Here is a 17,899-nt window from a genome sequence, read left to right on the forward strand (position 1 = left end):
AGGACCCCTGGGCCCATTCTGTCTAGGGGAGCAGCTGAGGTATCAGAATAGTCTGCACAGAGAGCACCATTAATGGGTCTGCTGAGCCTGAGTCTCTCAGTCCGTTTCATTAGCAACCCACAAACAGCAGTTGCAAATCTAGGACCAACCCTCACAGTATAAAGTAGGATTTCCATACTTTGATAACAAAGGGGGCAATTATGGGAATAACGGCGTATATACATGAGGAGAAAAGAGAGATGCACCACAAGCCCTTAACAAAATTCTCACTGACTCCTTGGAGGATGCTCTTGGTAAGGAAGCAATGCAGGTTTGGTTTTGTTTCGTTTTTCCCAGTTGACAGTGTTTGAAGGGAAAGCCACTTGATAGTAGGTTAGAAACTACTGGCTCTGAGTACAGAGAGACCTGGATTTAAGTGACTATTACCTACAAAATAGTGACGTTGAGCAGAAAAATTAATCTCTCCAATATCTACAGTGTGGACTATAATTGTACCTACCTCTGGGGGCTCCTAGGGGATTAGTAGGGTTGCCTGGTCTATAGTAGAAACTTAAAGTCGCTATTCCACCCACAACAAAACTTTCTAAGGGGAAATGAGATTACAGATGACTGTCAGTGTTTCTGCGTTGATCTATGACCTCTACATTAGAACTGCCAACAGTAGATGCTAATGTTACTGGGGACTTGCAAGAACCAGTCATTATTAACTCATCTAATCCACACAACTCCAGGAGACAGGGCGCTGTAACTCCATTCTACAGATGAGGAAGTGATGGCACAGAGAGTTCAAATAGCTTCCCTGAGGTCACAGGATTCAAGCCCAGGTACTCCGGGCTCAGAGTCCAGGGGCTTAACCCCTCTACTGCGATGTCTCTTGATGTGAGTGCAGGTCTCAGGTGATTATTGTGAGGAGCAGGAAACACAGTGCTTTTAAACACTATTGTGGCGCTGAGCACACACAGTGCAAGTCATTCAAGACATTATACTTACACCATTGGAATGACCCAAACCAAATGAGTGTGAATCTGGTGACCTTTCAAAGAGAAGTAACCTGGGTGCCTTCATGTGACTGTGGCTCCTCTTGGAGCCAGTGCCCCAAAGAAAGCGTCATGACCCCTCTCTCAGGGAAAGAATTACAACTGTGGTATTGGCATCATCAAACTCAGCACTGGATGTGATGGCTCAGGTGTCATGCTGCTTCTTATCTTGGACTTTCAGTTAGATTTAATCAAATTAAAGAACACAGAGACAAAGATAGACTTTTGATATTTTTATTGCTCCTATTATGAAAAAAAAAATATATAGAATTTAAGTAACAATGATGTTGGATTAGGGTGTGTAAAATGGAGGGCTTCAAGGCGGTTCTGGTTAAAAGGTCCTAAGCGACGTGACTAGAGCCACATGTTGTCTGTACTCAGAAGGCATGGTTATTCGGGTTGTTGGAGGAGCTGATGGGGATCATGGAGAGAGTGGTGCTAAAGGACTACCGCTTGGCCCTGCCCCTGAGTAATGGCAGTATTCAGCATCGTTACAGAGTAGGATTTTCTGTTTGTCCAGTGATTTGAAAAACCAGTACACAATAATGACATAACAGAAAAGTACACATGTGAACTGAAATAACCCAAACCCAGAGAGAAAGTCCGACTAGATCCTGGGCAGAAAGTTGTAGGGTGTATAAACAATGGAGGAAAGTTGATTTCTTGGGTCACCATCTGTTAGGAACTCTTTCCATTGCCCCAGACAGCTGTTCTCCTTAACACACACAAGGCGACGGTGGCAAGGTAGACTGCGCTCACGAGAAGGAACACGAGGTAGGTGTAATAGGCAGAGGTGTTGGTGAGCTGCAGCCGCAGGGTGTCTAAGAGAAGTCGTATGATTAGTTTTGACTGTTCTTTGCAATAATGGACATATAAAGGGAGGGTGGTCACAGTTCTCTATTTCTGACGACGGACATTGCAGTGACACCCCTGCACCACCAAAACAGGAAGGCACACATTTCCTCCCTCCACCTCCACGGACAACAACACCACCACTCAGAGTCCAGTTTACAACAGCTGTCAATCAGCAGCCTCTGCTAAATTCACTTAGACCATTACAAAATATGAAAAATAAGGTTTACATTTTAATGCGTGAGTGCAATGGGAAACATTATTTGTGAAAAATAGATTTTAGCATTTCTTCACCCCCGCTATGTCCCTAAGTAATAGCTGATATCCGTTAACCATTAACCAAAGGCCAAACACTTGTTCTGAGAGCTTTGAATGCACAGCTTTAATCTTAGCTAATTTTTACAATAAGCTATGAGCTTTATTGTATGGGATTATTGTTTTTATTCCCATTTTTCAAATATAGTGACAGAATGAAATAATTTGACTGGTGTCATGCATTTAGTACCACAAATCAGATTTCAATCCCAGTACCATGACTTTGAGAACACATTCTGAGCTATTCTGTAATTCTATGTCTAAGTGCAATAAATACCCCAGACATCAAAAGTTTAGAAAGAAATATAAAGCTGAATTCTATTTAGAAGCATCTGAACCATTGCATGTTGTGCATGCCATGAGATTCCTATCAAGAGTACCGTCCACGGAAATTTTGTGGTGTTCACCGTGGCGTGGGTGGGAGGTTTGAGTAAAGAGGGCATTATAGAAAACAGAAGAGAGTGGTTAATCCAAATTCTCAGAAACTTTAGGAGGTCATGACTCACTCACCTGTTCTTTCTAAATGTGTCTCATTGTGGCTATGATATTAGAGTACAATTGCACTTAATACCCTTTGAAGTTTGGCAAGAAATGTATGATGTCAAGAAATAACTAACGACAATGATGATGAACCAGACTGGCTATTCAATGAACCACATTGCTGAGCCTCTTCCTGTGAAAATTTCCCTTTACGTGTTTTATCATCCTGGGTCAGAACTTCCGAATCATTAGCACTTGCTGTGGAAAGGGATCTCAGAGGCAATGTGGTCATAATTCCTTGCCCTTGGCCAGGTTAGGTGTTAGCTGAGGTCCAGAACCCCCTCGATATTGGAAATGGAGGGACGATCAACGGGGCTGGAGCCAATGCTTCTAGTCATTTTCTTTATACATTTGCAGGGAGACAGTACGAGAAGCAGGTACTGGTTCTGTGCCAGCTAAACGAGATATTGTATGCTAGCCATTCCACGCAGGTGACCTTATCTCTTCAATAACTATAATTATTCCTAGTTGGCAGATGAGGAAAGTCTTGCTCAGAAAATGTAAGTATTTTACCCATATTCACATAACTAAAAAGTGAAAAAACTAGGTTCAAGTCCAGTCTAGGATACTGTGAAGCCCATGCTATTGCCCACCCCCCACCATGAGTCCATCGTGTCTCTGGGCTGTGGCTTTGGGTTTCTTGCTCTATAACTATATTTTAGAGTAAAAAAGAGAAAACTGAGTACGTGTATGAACTCTTGATTCAGATGGCCGGATTGAAACCCGAGATCTAGCTGTGCGGCATGTAGCAAGGGACTTCATTTTAACTCATTGTCCTCAGGAATAAAGTGGGTGTAAAATACGATACCACCTCCCAGGACTATTATGAAAATTTAACAAGAAAATGCCTGTAAAACCCAGCACAATGCCTTCGGTGTAGGCTGCTCTCAGTACATGTCCGTTCACGTTATTAGCTACCAGCAAGGACCAAAGACTTAAGAAGAAATCTAGGGGCCCGCCCAGGGTCAAGTGGTTAAGTGTGTGAGCTCTGCTTCAGTGTCCCGGGGTTTCCCAGGTTCGGATCCCAGGGGCTGACATGATGCCGCTCATCAGGCCATGCCGAGGCGGTATCCCACGTCACACAGCCAGAGGTACTCACAACTAGAGTAAGCAACTATGTACCAGGGGTCTTTGGGGAGAAGAAGATGGAAAAAAAGAAAAGCTTGACAACATTTGTTAGCTCAGGTACAAATCTTTAAAAAGAAAAATGAAAGAAAGAAATCTAGAAGCACCTTGATATCACGTATTCCCCAGTCATCAGAAAACAAAAGCCACACAAATGAATGAAGTCCATTGTTGAAATAATTCAGAGCCTAACACAGCACTGTCTAATTTATAGTCATGTCATCATGAAATCAGCATGTACTGTGTCATGACTCCTAGGAAACAATGGATTGACTTCAATTACCTCTCAGCCTATTCTTAAACATTCAGCCATTCTACTTTTCCACCTTAAGTCAGGTACGTTTAAAAGTTAAGATAATCAGGATGAACAAATTAATATAGCATGACATAAAGGCAAACATGTACAAGATCTTACCGCTTTCATCTTTCAGACAAGGTTTTGTGTAATTAAGAGCAGGGAGCTCTAGAAGAAACGAGAGCAAGTATTAGTCAACTATTCATGCCTGTTATTTGACAGTTAATATATATGTTTATATATATACATACACACACACACAAATATATAAAATCTGTCAACAGAGACCCAGGAGAGAGACTCATTAAAAATATGAGCTCCACCAATCCAGGAATAAATGATCTTATCTACTATGAACAAGGGAGTTCAAAAGGTATTTTGATCGGAAGGGAAAAAATTGCTATAGCATTAACAGGAAGGCAGGCATATACAAAAACTCACCACTTTCCTCTGTTGGGGAAACTATTGTAGAATCAAGAGTAGTGGCAACTGGAAGAAATGAGACCAAGTTTTAGTCAATTTTCCAGGTCCATTTTTTAACAGTATCTGTACTCATAGAATGTGCTGGCAGCCAAGAGGAACAGTCATTAAAAATATGAAAATTATGAGCCCCACAATTCCAGGAATAAATAGTCTTTTCTGCTTTGAGCCAGAGAAGTACAAAAGTTAAGTTGACCAGAAGGGGGAAAAAAAGCCTATAGCATGACATAGGGGCAAAAATAGACAACTTACTGCTCTCCTCTGTCGGAGAAGCCTCTGTAGGACCAATAGTAGTGGCCATTGAGGTGACAACTAGAAGAAATGAGAGCAAGATTAGTCAATTATTCATGCCCATTGCTCAGCAGTCTGGTTATGTCTTTATATGAGTAGGTGTGTATACGTACAAACACACAAAATCTGCCGACAGAGAGACTGTCCTTAAAAACATGAGCCCTACGATTCCAGGACTAGGTCATCTAATTCTATGTAATCCAGTAGATCTCATTCAGGTATTGTGTTTCTGCACATGAGATGTTGACCTTCACGAAGGATACATTATTTTTCTTCTTTATCTCAACTGGAGGGTGATATCCAAGGCTATCTTATTTTTCATCTGTATTCACAGCTCCTAGCACAGTGACTGCCACAAAGGAGGTGATGGAGAAACACTTGTTGAATGGAAAAATAAACAGCAAATACGGCTACTCTACAGACTTCAGCACACGCTGCTAACATGAAGAGTTGCTACAAAAATCAGTTCATCAAATCTTAGTATCCACAACAGAATCTCACCTTTGAAAGAATCTGCTTTAGGCAAATTTCCCACTGAAGGAAAAGAAGCATGCAGATTTTTCCAAAGCACGCATAGCCCCATAACCCCAACTCCTGTACAGGGTTTTCTGGAGTTGTGTTTCTGGACATGACAGCAATATGAATAAGAGCCAGTAGCTATTGAGTGATTACTACTGTGCAAGGCACTATGTTAAATACTTCACTATTGTATTTTTTGTTGGACCGTGATTTGGCTCCATCGAATGCACACCATTTGGTCACCTAATAGCACTGCTTTGGCTTATACTCTGAGGATAGCAAGATGAAATTGAAAATGACTTTGTTTCCTGAGTAGAACACTCCTGAAAGAAGCATAATTGTTCTTATTCTTGATCACGATCATCAAAAGTGGAATCTCTTTTTGAGCAAGTTTTGTGTGCTAAATTGTTAGATGCTTTCATGCGTGTTATTTCATTTAATCCACAGAACAACTCTAAAAGCATCTCTGAGATATTAATATTTTTGTTGATGAAACTGAGGCTGAGAAAAATTAAGGAAATTTTGCTTTTTCTTTTTTGTGTTCCAAAGACTATTCTATCTTTTTTCTGTGGGGTTACGAAAAGACATTTATCCTACCAACAAATGGACAATATTTAAGAAAGATTTATATATATGTATTTTTTCCATTAATACCTGACAGAAAAGGTGGGATATTCTGTTTGAAAAAAAGTATTTTGGCAGGTTTTATTTATATACACGTACCTTTGTTGACTGAAGGAAAAAGAATCTCTTGGTCAACCCCTCCTTTGTTATTCTCGTGTTGGACAATGAATTCGTGTTCTTTATCCATTGACTTTCCAGTCACGGTCAGCCAGCTGAATTTCATGTAAGTGTTATCAGTCTTCATGGTATTTCCCTGCTGGGATTGCAGGATTGTATCCCTGTTCTTTTCTTTCCAATACACCTTGATAACATCAGGGAAGAATTTCTCAAGAAGACAAAGATATGTTCCAGCCTTATGGTAGTTTATTTCAGCAATTGATGGAAGAAAAATGGTGGGCTTGGGGGAAATGTCTGCAGGAAGGCGTGCATCTGTGGGGGAAAAAGGATCAGCAATTAAAAAGAATCATTAGAGAAACACAAAGACTGTGTGATTTGTAACAACCTAAAGGATAGTAAAAGGAAGAAAAGAGCCCACTAATTAGTACTTTCCATGGCCTTTCATCCACTATAGATTATGAGGTACTTATTGGTTTTAGTTTCAATGGGAAAAGAGGTTCTGGAGGTTATGTAATTTGCCCAGAGTCACAGCTATTAAGTGGCAGGGCCTGGATTACAAATTGGCCTTTGTTCTTTCTCCACGTGTCAAGATGGGGTATGACTTGTAACTGTGCCATTTCAAGGTATCTAACACTCATGAACATGTTAATTTTTTTAAATCTCTTTTGTTCTATCATAGTGGAGCATGTTTTCAAGGTGAATGGGTAAGTGGCGGGGATGGGGGAGGAGACCAGGTAACTTAGATGATGTCTCTACACATGAGCATGTTTGGTCCTTTCTAAAGTACTTTCCTTTTCCTGTCCCATGAATTTTGTAACCTGTGCTATCTATGGCCAAATAATACATTCTCACTTCTGCAACTCTATGAAACCTCCCTTTTCATTTAACACATTCTGGAATGCACCATATTTGTCTTATTTGCTGTGTAAATGAGTATCAGAGAAAAGTTTTCATTTTTTAAAACAATGCACCATCACTTGTTAATGGGTATTCATTTCCACATCTACTTGACAATCAAGTTGACTTGTTAGTTTCAAATCTGGATCTCATGCTCACTTCTGAGGTGATGGAGTTCTCCTACTTGATGCCTACTTTTATACAACATCTCAATTTCACTTTTGCACCATCCCAGATTTTTGAGCAGGGCAATATTTAAGCTGAACCTCCAAATTATTTACAATGCCTTGAATTTAGAAGCAAAAAGCCATGTTTCTAAAACTCCTATTAATAAATTAATTGTTTTCAGAAATGACATTACAGTAATCGTATCAAGTAAAGGTACTCATCAGAATTTTGTTTCACTTTAGAATATGCTCATCAAGAGTACATTTTATTTTGGAATTTCTTGTTGTTTAAGCGTGATGAAGAATACACCACATTATATCTCTCAATGCCTCTTCCAAAACTTGTATCTACCCATTAGTCTGCTGAACTGTTTTAGAGCTCCAATATTTCCTTTGTTTTGACCTGTTTAATAAAGTATATATATATAACAGGTGTAATGTTAAATGTCACAGTTCCAGAGTCTCTTGCGGATATTTGTCAAACTATATAACAAAACATCATAGTTTACAAAGGCATGCCACTTGGATGCTGGAGTGTCAGTTGATTATACATTTACTGATAATCTAATGATAGGAATCATAAATATTAAAACTCTTTTCAATTAGATTTCCAATTGACACACAAATGCTTTACTAATATTGTCTTTGTGCCAGTTTGGAGTTGTGTAATTCAATGGACAATTTCTTTTAAAAAGAAGAATTAAATTTCTTCTTTGAGAAGAAAAGAAAAAAAATTTTGAGAAATGAAAAATTTTGAAATATTGGAATAATTTCCAAAAGGTGACACAGAAAAATGAAGTGAGCAAATCTTTGAGAAGAATGGTGCTGATAGACTTGTTTGATGCAAGTTTGCCAGGAAGTTTCAAGCTTTAAAAAATGCAGTATCTGCGAAGTGCAGTAAAGCAGAGTGCCACAAAGTGAGATATGCCTGTACTTGTGTATTTGATTTTAGGTCTTATATAGATTTTGGAAATAGGCAGTTGAAATAAATGACAAATAGTTTGTGCATTATAACACTTCTTTTTGTGAACCAGCAGTTGATAGTTGAGTAAGGTCTAAGTTGAATATGACATGAGAGGTGAGAGAATATGTTTGCAAACTCTAGTTCTGTGATATAGACACAAAACGTGCAGAATTCAAACAGACTGAAAGTGCCAGAACATAAAGTGAGGCTCTCTTTCCCAAAATTTCCCCTCAGAAAACAAGGGTCACCATATGTTGCAGTCCGAATGCTACTTCCCATATAAAAAGATACTCTTCTGATACTCTGCTGTGATTAAAGACTACTACTTGTGCAAGATCTTTACATGAAATGAACTCAATTACGGCTAGTTTTGGAGCTAGCACTGGTGAAAGAAAATGTAAAAACATACCATGGATTTGGTAAATATTACTTGAGAATAAAGCTCTACAGTTCATGCTTACATTGCACATTTATAGAATAACAGAATAGATTAAGAAAAGCTTCCCTGACATTTTACATGACTTATATCTGTGTCACCATTATTTAATTTGATTGCTAGAATTTACAATGAATACACAGTCAGTTGGGAAAAAAGGACTAAAAATTTGGCTTTCAAATTGTGAATTCTTTGTTTATAATCACAATGACTATGGAAATCAAATTATATAAATTCTTTCAATGTCTTAGCACCTCTGGAAAATTATTTGACCACTTTCAATTCAGTGGATCTAGTAGGCTAGGAACATGCTTGTGAGATATTCTCCCTCATTAAGGCAGAATTTCATATTTAAGGCTAATGAGGAATGAACAAATTTATTAGGCTGAATTTAGAAAAAACAAAACCATTTTGTGACATTCTTTAATCTGGCTGCCCAGTTAAATGTTGGTGTTAATCATCCTCGCACCAAATGACAAGTTTACCAATTTCTGTTCATCTCACCCCATTGGTTATTTCTAGAATCAAATAAGTAAAATATATAAACTTCATTATGAAATTTTCAACATAGGAATACCAAATGGACTTAACATCTCAATGCCTTAGGGGTTCACAATTGTTCTAACTAGTTGACTCCTTGTGAATGTCCTCCTCGATAGGTGAGGCAGAGAAGTGTCTCCAAGGACCTGGTTGGAGTTAGAACACTTATCCACTAGACTAGAAACTTTTGGAGTACTGGGACTTGTTCTATCTTGATCTTCTTCCCCCACTTATCTCCAGCATCCAACACAGAAATTGTCTTCAATGAACGTTTGCTGACAGAATGAACACGCAAATGAGGATGTAAAACCAGGCAGACTCTTTTAATGGACTTTGGAGCTGAAATGGCTTATTTGGCTTACAAATTGCCTTAAACTGGCCCATCTCTAGGCAACACTACAAAAGTTGTGATAGCATAACTTTGGACTGATGTCAGCCTACCTCTTAGAAGCTAGAATAATAAGAAATGAGACTTATCTATATTCTATGCTCATTTACTTTAAGAATTGATGTTTTTCACTGCTGTTAGAATGAGATGATCAATACTATAGATTTTGCAGGTTATTGTGCGAAAGGGGCACTATGTTTTATCTCAAAATATAGAGAAGAGGTAATTAATAAAAGTATCTCTCACTTAAATGACAATCTAGGAGAAAAGCATCTTGAACCAATAACTTATGGATGACAGACACATACCTCAAAATATCTTAATTTTTAGCTTGAGTTGATCATTTTTTGTCTATGTATTCTAAAAGAAGAATTTCAATCTGCTTACAAGCAGGGACATGAACAAACCGTTTAAAAACAGTTTTGTTTCTGTGTACATGGACCAGTAGCTGCAAACATGCTGTTCATATACTGAGGCCAACTATGTGGCAGTCAGATGAGAGTAATCTTGAATTGCTTTTTCTAAAAAGCATATATCACTTTTTCGTTACTAGAGTAAAAATAGATGAAAGTTACTTACCAGATGGAGTTACTATGAGCTTAGTTCCTTTTCCAAATTTCTTGATCCAGTTTGATCTATCACACTGGTTAAAGCTTCTACAAAAACTCAGCCTCCTTCTAAGCTTTATGATGTAACTAGCAGGAAAAGACTGTACTGGCAATTTGATCTTCTGTGTTCCTTGGAAGTCCTTGAATATAAGTTTTGTGACATCAGATATTTTGTATGTTGTCCTCAGATAAATTGACCCAAATATCTTTTTTCCTACAAGGCACTAATCATTGAAAAACATTGATGGAAAACAGAAAAAGTAAGAGAGGAAGAGGAAGAGATCAGGCCAACTGACCAACTAACTACTTTTATAAATTACTAAGAAAAGCATTCAGAGATTTAAGAATACTTTTTTATTTCCAGGTGTTCAATTGTGTCGAAAATGCTCAGAGATACATCAAAGGAAAGGCACTTTTGTTCTCACAAACACTAGAGTTGCTTCGTTAGCAATTTGAGAATGTATTTCTGAAAGGAAGAAACTTTTCAGTAACTGAAATGGAAATATGCCAATACATGTACTTGAGAAATGTGAACAAATTTCTACAGTTTAATAAAGCCACGTTTACCATTTGGCAATGTAATTCTTTACCCAGTAATGCCAAAAGAGGAAATAATCTATGTGATGGTGTTACTTTTCATGGTATAAAAGAAGAAATCTGTAGAATTTTATATTCTATGAAATAATAGATTGTTTCAGCTAAAATTTGAAATCACGTCATGCATGCTTTGTGATCACAGAATGTGAAACTAGAATTCAATGATAAGAAGAAAGCTTGAAAAGTCACAAATATGCTGCGAAATCACTACTGGATCAATGAAGAATTCCAAGAATAAATAAAAATGCACCTAAATTCAAATGAAAATGAAACACAACAGACCAAAATCTATGGGATACAGAAAAAGTGGTACTAAGAGGAAAGTTAATACAATACGGGTCTACCTCTAAAAACAAGAAAAATCTCGAATAAACACTTTGACATTACACCTAAAGGAACCAGAAAAAGGAGAATAAATGAAGCCCAAAATCAGTAGAAAGAAGGAAATAATAAAAATGAGAGTGGATATAAATGAAACAGAGACTGAAAAGAAAATGGAAAGGATCAGTGAAACTAAGAGCTGACTCTTTGAAAAGATAAATAAAATTGACTAACCTTTAATAGGTTCACTGAGACAAAAAGGGAGAAGGCTCAAATAAATAAAAGCAGAAATGAAAGAGGAGAAAGTGGGACAGATACCACAGGAGTACAAAGGATTATAAGTGCTATGAGAAACCAAAAGCAAGGAAATTACCCTGAAAAAAGGGATAAATTCCCAATATAATACCACATTACGAAACTGAATCAAAGAGAAATAAAGAATCTGAATAGACCAGTGACTTTCAAGGAGATTTGAACAGCAATCAAAAACCTCCAAAAATACGAAAAGTCCAGCATCAGTCAACGTCTCTGCTCAAGCTTACCAAACATTCAAAGAAGATATAATACCTATCCTTCTCAAACTTTTCCAAAAATTTGAAGAGAAGGGGATGCTTCCTAATTCATTTTACAAGTTCAACATTACCCTGATACCAAAAACAGATAAGGATGACACAAAAAGAGAAAATTACTAGCCAAAATCGATCATGAACATAGATGCAAAAATTCTCAACAATATATTAGCCGATTGAATACAACAATACTTTGAAAGCTTCATATACCACAATCAAGTGAAATTTCTTCAAGGGGTGCAAGTGGTTCAACATCCACAGTCCAATCAATGTGATACACCACATTAAGTAAATGAAGAGTAAAAATCACATGATCATCTCAATAGTTGCAGAGAAAGCATTTGATAAGATTAAGCACCCACTTATGACAAAAACTCTCAATAAGATGTGTATAGAAGAAAACTACCTCAACATAATAAAGACCTTACAAGATAAAATCATAGATAACATCATAGTCAGTGGTGAAAACATGAAAGATACCCCCAAGAACAAGAACAACATAAGGAGGCCTGCTTTCACCACTCTTATTTGACATCATATTGGAAATCCTAGCCAGAGCAATTAGGCAAGAAAAGGAAATTAAAATTATCCAAATTCTAAAGGAAGAAGTAAAACTGTCACCATTTGTCACTATTTTCTATGTAGAAAACCCACAGGAATCTACCAAAAGACTGTTGGAAATTATAAATGAAATTCAAAGTTCTAGGGTACAAAATCAACACATAAAAATCAGTTGTTTCAGGGCCCCCTGATGACATAGTGCTTAAATTCTCATGCTGGTTAAGTTCTCAGATTAGTTAAGTTCTCATGGCCTGGGGTGCATGGATTCAGATCCCATGCACAGACCTACACAGGACTCATCAATCCAGGCACTGGTGGCATCCCACATGCAAAATAGAGGAAAATTGGGACAGATGTTAGCCCAGTGACAATCTTCCCCAAGCTAAAAGAGGAAGATTGGCAATACGTGTTAACTCAGGATCAATCTGCCTTACCAAAAAAATAAACGCATCAATGAGTTGTTTCTATAAACTAAAAACAACCAAGCAGAAAGAGAAATCAAGAATACAATTCTATTTACAATTGCAACAAGAAGAATAAATCACCGAGGAATAAATTTAACCAAGGAGATGAAGCCCTGGACACTGAATATTATAAGACATTGTTGAAAGGAATTGAAGAAGGCACAAAGAAATGCAAAGATATTCTGTGCTCACATGTTGGAAGAATTAACACATTTTAAATGTACATATTACCTAAACTATTCTACAGATTCAATGCAACCTCAGTTAGAATCCCAATGACGTTTTTCATGGAAATAGACCAAAGAATTCTAAAATTTATACGGAACAACAAAAGATGCCAAATAGCCAATGCAGCCCTGAGAAAAAAAACAAAGCTGCAGGTATCACACCTGTGAATTCAAAATATACTACAAAGCTATAGTAATCAAAACAGGATGGTACTGACAGAAGAACAAACTCACATATCCGTGGAACAGAATTGAGAGTCCAGAAATAAAATCACACATCTATGAACACTAATCTTTGACAAAGGAGCCAAGAACATACAATGGAGAAAGGAAAGTCTCTTCAATAAATGGTGTTGGGAAACTGGACAGCCACATAAAAGGGAATGAAAGTAAGCCATTATCTTACACCCTATGCAAAATTTAACTCAAAATGGATTAAAGACTTAAATGTAAGACCTGAAACCATAAAAGTCCTAGAAGAAAGCATAGGCAGTGGACCCTTGACATCAGTCTTTTCAGGATCTTTTTGAATACCATGGATCCTCAGGCAAGGGAAACAAAAGAAAAAATAAAGAAATGGGACTACATTGAACTAAAAACCTTCTGTACGGGTAAAGAAACCATCATAAAACAAAAGAACACACTCACTGGGAAAGAACTATCTACAAATCATATATCAGATATGGGGTTAATTTCCAAAATACATGAAGAACTCATACAACTTAATACCAAAAGAATGAACAACTCAATCAAAAATGGGCAGAGGATATGAAGAGACATTTTTGCAAAGATGTACAGATGTTCAACAGTCACATGAAAAGGAGTTCAACATCACTATCTACTGGAGAAATGCAAATCAAAACTAGAATGAGATATCATTTCGCACCCGTCAGATTGGCTACTATTAAAAAGACAAGAAATGATAAGTACTGTAGAGGATGTGGAGCAAAAGGAACCCTCATACACTGCTGGAGGGAATACAAACTGAGGCAGCCAGTATAGATACAGGAAGGAGATTTCCCCAAAAACTAAAATTAGAAATATCTTATGACCTATTTATTCCACTCCTGGCTATCTATCCAAAGAACAAGGAAACATTAATTTGAAAACATGTATGCACCTCTATGTTAATTTCAGCACTATTCACAATAGTGAAGGTTTAGAAGCAATCCAAGAGTCCATCAGTGGAGGAATGGATAAAAATGATGTAGTACATATAGACAATGGAATAATATTCAGCCAAAATAAAGGCTGAAATCACGCCATTTGTGACAACATGCATAGACATTAAGGGTATTATACAAAGCGAAAAATGTCAGACAAAGACAAACACTGTGTGATTTCACTCACATGTGGAAGATAAATGAAGAAACAAACACGTTGATAAAAAGAACAGATTGGTGGTTACCAGAGGGGAAGGAGGTGCGGGTAGGGCAAAAGGGTAAAGGGACACATAAATATGGTGACCGACGAAAACTAGACGTTTGGGGCTGAACATGATGCGGTCTATACAAAAGTAGAAATATATTAGGGCTGGCTCCGTGGCCGAGTGGTTAAGTTCGCGCACTCAGCTGCGGCCCAGGTTTCGGATCCTGGGTGCAGACATGCCACCGCTTCTCGGGCCACGTTGAGGAGACGTCCGACATGCCACAACTAGAAGGACCTGCAACTAAGATATACAACTGTGTACAGGGCAGGGTTTGGGGAGATAAAACAGAAAAAAAAAAAAAAGATTGGCAACAGTTGTTAGCCCAGGTGCAAATCTAAAAAAAAAAAAGGAGAAATATAAAAGTAGAAATACAACTGAAATTTACACAATATTATAAACCAAGATGACTTCAATGAAATAATAATAACAAAAATAATTAGAAAATAAATCTCATTAAAAGGTGAAAAAAGAGAGAGAGAGAAGAACTGAGTATGTGTACCACTATCTGTAATACTTTCTATCTGTAAAATGTAGGGAGAAAGAGGTTTTCAAGCCCAATAAACCACCATGAGCACCCAACCATGAACTTTGTCTCTAACTTGGAAGACAGGATCAGTAACAATCAGGAGAGAAATCAAATTTTGCTTTGTAAAGAAGGCAAAAGTTAGAGAAAATAGTAGAAAACTTGGTGAAGACAAAGCTCATCACAAGACTTTCTAATCGCCAAATTTCACCTGTGCTCAATAATATACAGACATAGTTTTAATATCAGGAAACATGAATGATTTTTACAAATACATTTTAAAATTAAATAGAATTCAAGAGTCATAAGTGTTTTCTAATAGACAATTGGAGGACTATGGAAATGTCACAGAAAAAACCATCCAGGATATCAAGGGATGACCACTCCAAATTTTGCCCGGTCCTCAGAACCCAGTCTTAGGGCTGAATAAAAAGAGACCCCAAGACAAAGCAGTCAACATGGATTGCAGGGGGTCCTGGCAATTGTTTGAGTTGAGAGTTTTACAAGATGACTCCTGGGTTACAGGCATCACTTTCCCACAGTACTAGGGTGTGTGGGGAGCTGGGTGATAGATATATGTTCCATGAAAATCATGATCCTGAAGAATTTCTGGGATTCTCATCGACATTCATTAGACACTATAATGTTGCTTCTGTTACTCAGAGTCATTGCATCTCACCCACTTCAGGTCTGAAGGAAAATAAATTGAGCCAAAATCATTAGGATCTTTCAGGCATCCAAGTACACACAATCCCCACCCACTGGGTAATGTGAGCACCACAGTAATAATCAACATATTCATCTCAATTCTGCAGACATTACCTGACTCCCCACTATATTTGGTGCTGTACGTTCCAGTAGACATCTTCAGGGTTTCTATGAATCAGCAATTTAAACCACCATTCCGTTGGCAAATGTTTACTTAGACGGGGCTGGTTTCCTCTGGCTGGTTTGCCTTTGGTGGGTGTGGTCAAAATATCCTTGGGGAAGCTACCTCAGCCTCAAGGAGAAGGGCAGGAGGACGAAGTGACTCCAAATATGGACTTGTTTTTCCCCCAGTAGAGGTGGTCTGCTCCAAGTCCAAGGCCACTGTCCTCCCCAATGTGTGTGAGTCAAGGGGACTATAGAACCATGATTGAAAACTTAGAATTAAATTGATTTGGGATGACTACTCCCAGGAGTCACTTCATATCCAGCTAATCTCTCTTTACTAAACTGCAACAGTCAGCCGCACTCTGACAGATGTGGTGCTAAGCCTTTGTATGCAAGGGTGTGTGGTATGTGTGTGTGTGTGTTTCTCTATGTGTATGTATGCTAGTTGTTGTTTTCTTTGTTTTTTATCATCTAACATTACTAAGCTCTCACAGTGTGCCATGCACTGGAACAAACACTTAGTGTGCATCATCTCAGGAACCCTCACAACAACCCATGAGGTAACTACAGGACCTGTGTTGTACAGGTGACGAGAGGGGCTAGAGAAGCTATTGACCTGACACACAGCTAGTAAGTGTCATAGCCCAGGTCAGACCTGGAGCTCTCTAGACAATAGGCCTGGGTCCTAACCACTTTGCTTTACCATATGTGTAGCCAGATAACGGCAGTGCAGCAGGAGAAAGGGGCTCTGCAGGAGCAACCTGTAGCCTTGACAGAGCAGATGAGATCTGCAATGTCTGCTGAGCACAGTGCTGGCTCTGAGGAGTCAATCAAACAATTACCGTTAGATGAATGGAATCTTAAGCCAGAAAACGAATGACTTCCCAAACTCCAAACCAAGGTAGACTTTGTTTCAGACTCATTAAGCAGCAGTGTTTATAGCTTCTGTGCTAATTCAAATCCAGGGCGTGCATCTGATGTTATTATTGCAGTCAGCCCTGCTTGTGGTTAGATCATTCTGTGTTTGTTACATTTTAGCCTCTAGGAAAATGAATAGTATTTAATCTAATATTCAGTTTTTTAATCAAAGTAGCAAGGTGGGTCACAAAAAAACGAATGTTATGCAAATTGACTAGTACAAAAGAAGTCACAGAAATGATGTGGTGTACATATCTTGGTAGAAAATGAAATAGAGCAAGTGGAGGAGGTTGACTCAGATGAGTAACCTTGGGTGCAGTGGGAAAGCCTGTTCTGGGGAGAGTAAATTCCTGAAAAGACCAGGCTGATCATTTGCACCTATTCATGCAAAGCTTCCTCTTTGAGGAGATAAAGAATTCGGCAACTCCAACCACAATCACCCACATGAACGTGTATCTAGAAAACTGCATAAAAACATACAAATGGTCACTGTGCTTTTCCAGTTCATAGTATTGAAGGAAGAACGATGGAACATTTATTGACTGATGTAGCTCTAACATCTGCCACTGTGCACCTCCCAGAAGGCACAGTAGTAGGTGGCCGAGTCTTCTGTCCCTACATTGTGAGTGGTGAGTGTGGACATAGAAGGTTCAGGTATCTCATCTACCTTAAATTTGCCGATCGGAACGCCTGACTCCATCCTGACAGTGTTGTCAGATGAAACGTGCAGCAGGGGTTGCAGGACTTGACCAGGGCTTTCCTGATACCAATATACGGACATCGTAGAAATTGTCACAAGATACCACACATTCCAGGGGGCTGTTTTTGACAGCCTTTTAGTACTGGAAAGTTGAGGTTGCTCTAGACAACCTGCACCATACACACATTAAAAATAAAGGGAGCAGGCAGTAACATGCAAAAACTTAGAAGTTTTTCAAAAATTACAAAATTAGAGAAAATCTGTGAAAGGGAATTGGAGGAAGCAAACAACTTATAGGCTTCAAGGACAGCAAGAGGTAATGCTTGGAAGAGTGACAGCATGTCTGAATGAACTGTGCAACCCCTGCTGAGAAGAGGCTCAGACCACGGAGCTTGGCTGAGTCCACCACGTGGAACCTCCCATTGGGGAGGGTGAACATGGCTCCCCTGCCTCATTGTGAAGGAGCGTCCTCACCACTGTTAGCACATCCGCTCTATGTGAAGACAGTACAGCAAGCTCCTC

General features: G+C 38.5%; 1 gene segment (V, D, J or C); it reads right to left on the minus strand.

Moving 5' to 3' along the window:
• Nucleotides 1-1,257: 1,257 nt before the first annotated feature.
• On the minus strand, nt 1,258-17,718 carry LOC139082747 (T cell receptor gamma constant 2-like). The segment is given in 8 exon segments: nt 1,258-1,858; nt 4,285-4,332; nt 4,606-4,653; nt 4,897-4,956; nt 6,178-6,507; nt 10,167-10,230; nt 17,252-17,563; nt 17,671-17,718. Coding segments are annotated over 8 exon segments (1,053 nt in total).
• Nucleotides 17,719-17,899: the final 181 nt, after the last annotated feature.

The sequence above is a fragment of the Equus przewalskii genome, chromosome 4 (genome assembly GCF_037783145.1).
Source record: "Equus przewalskii isolate Varuska chromosome 4, EquPr2, whole genome shotgun sequence".
In the NCBI taxonomy this organism is placed as follows: Eukaryota; Metazoa; Chordata; class Mammalia; order Perissodactyla; family Equidae; genus Equus; species Equus przewalskii.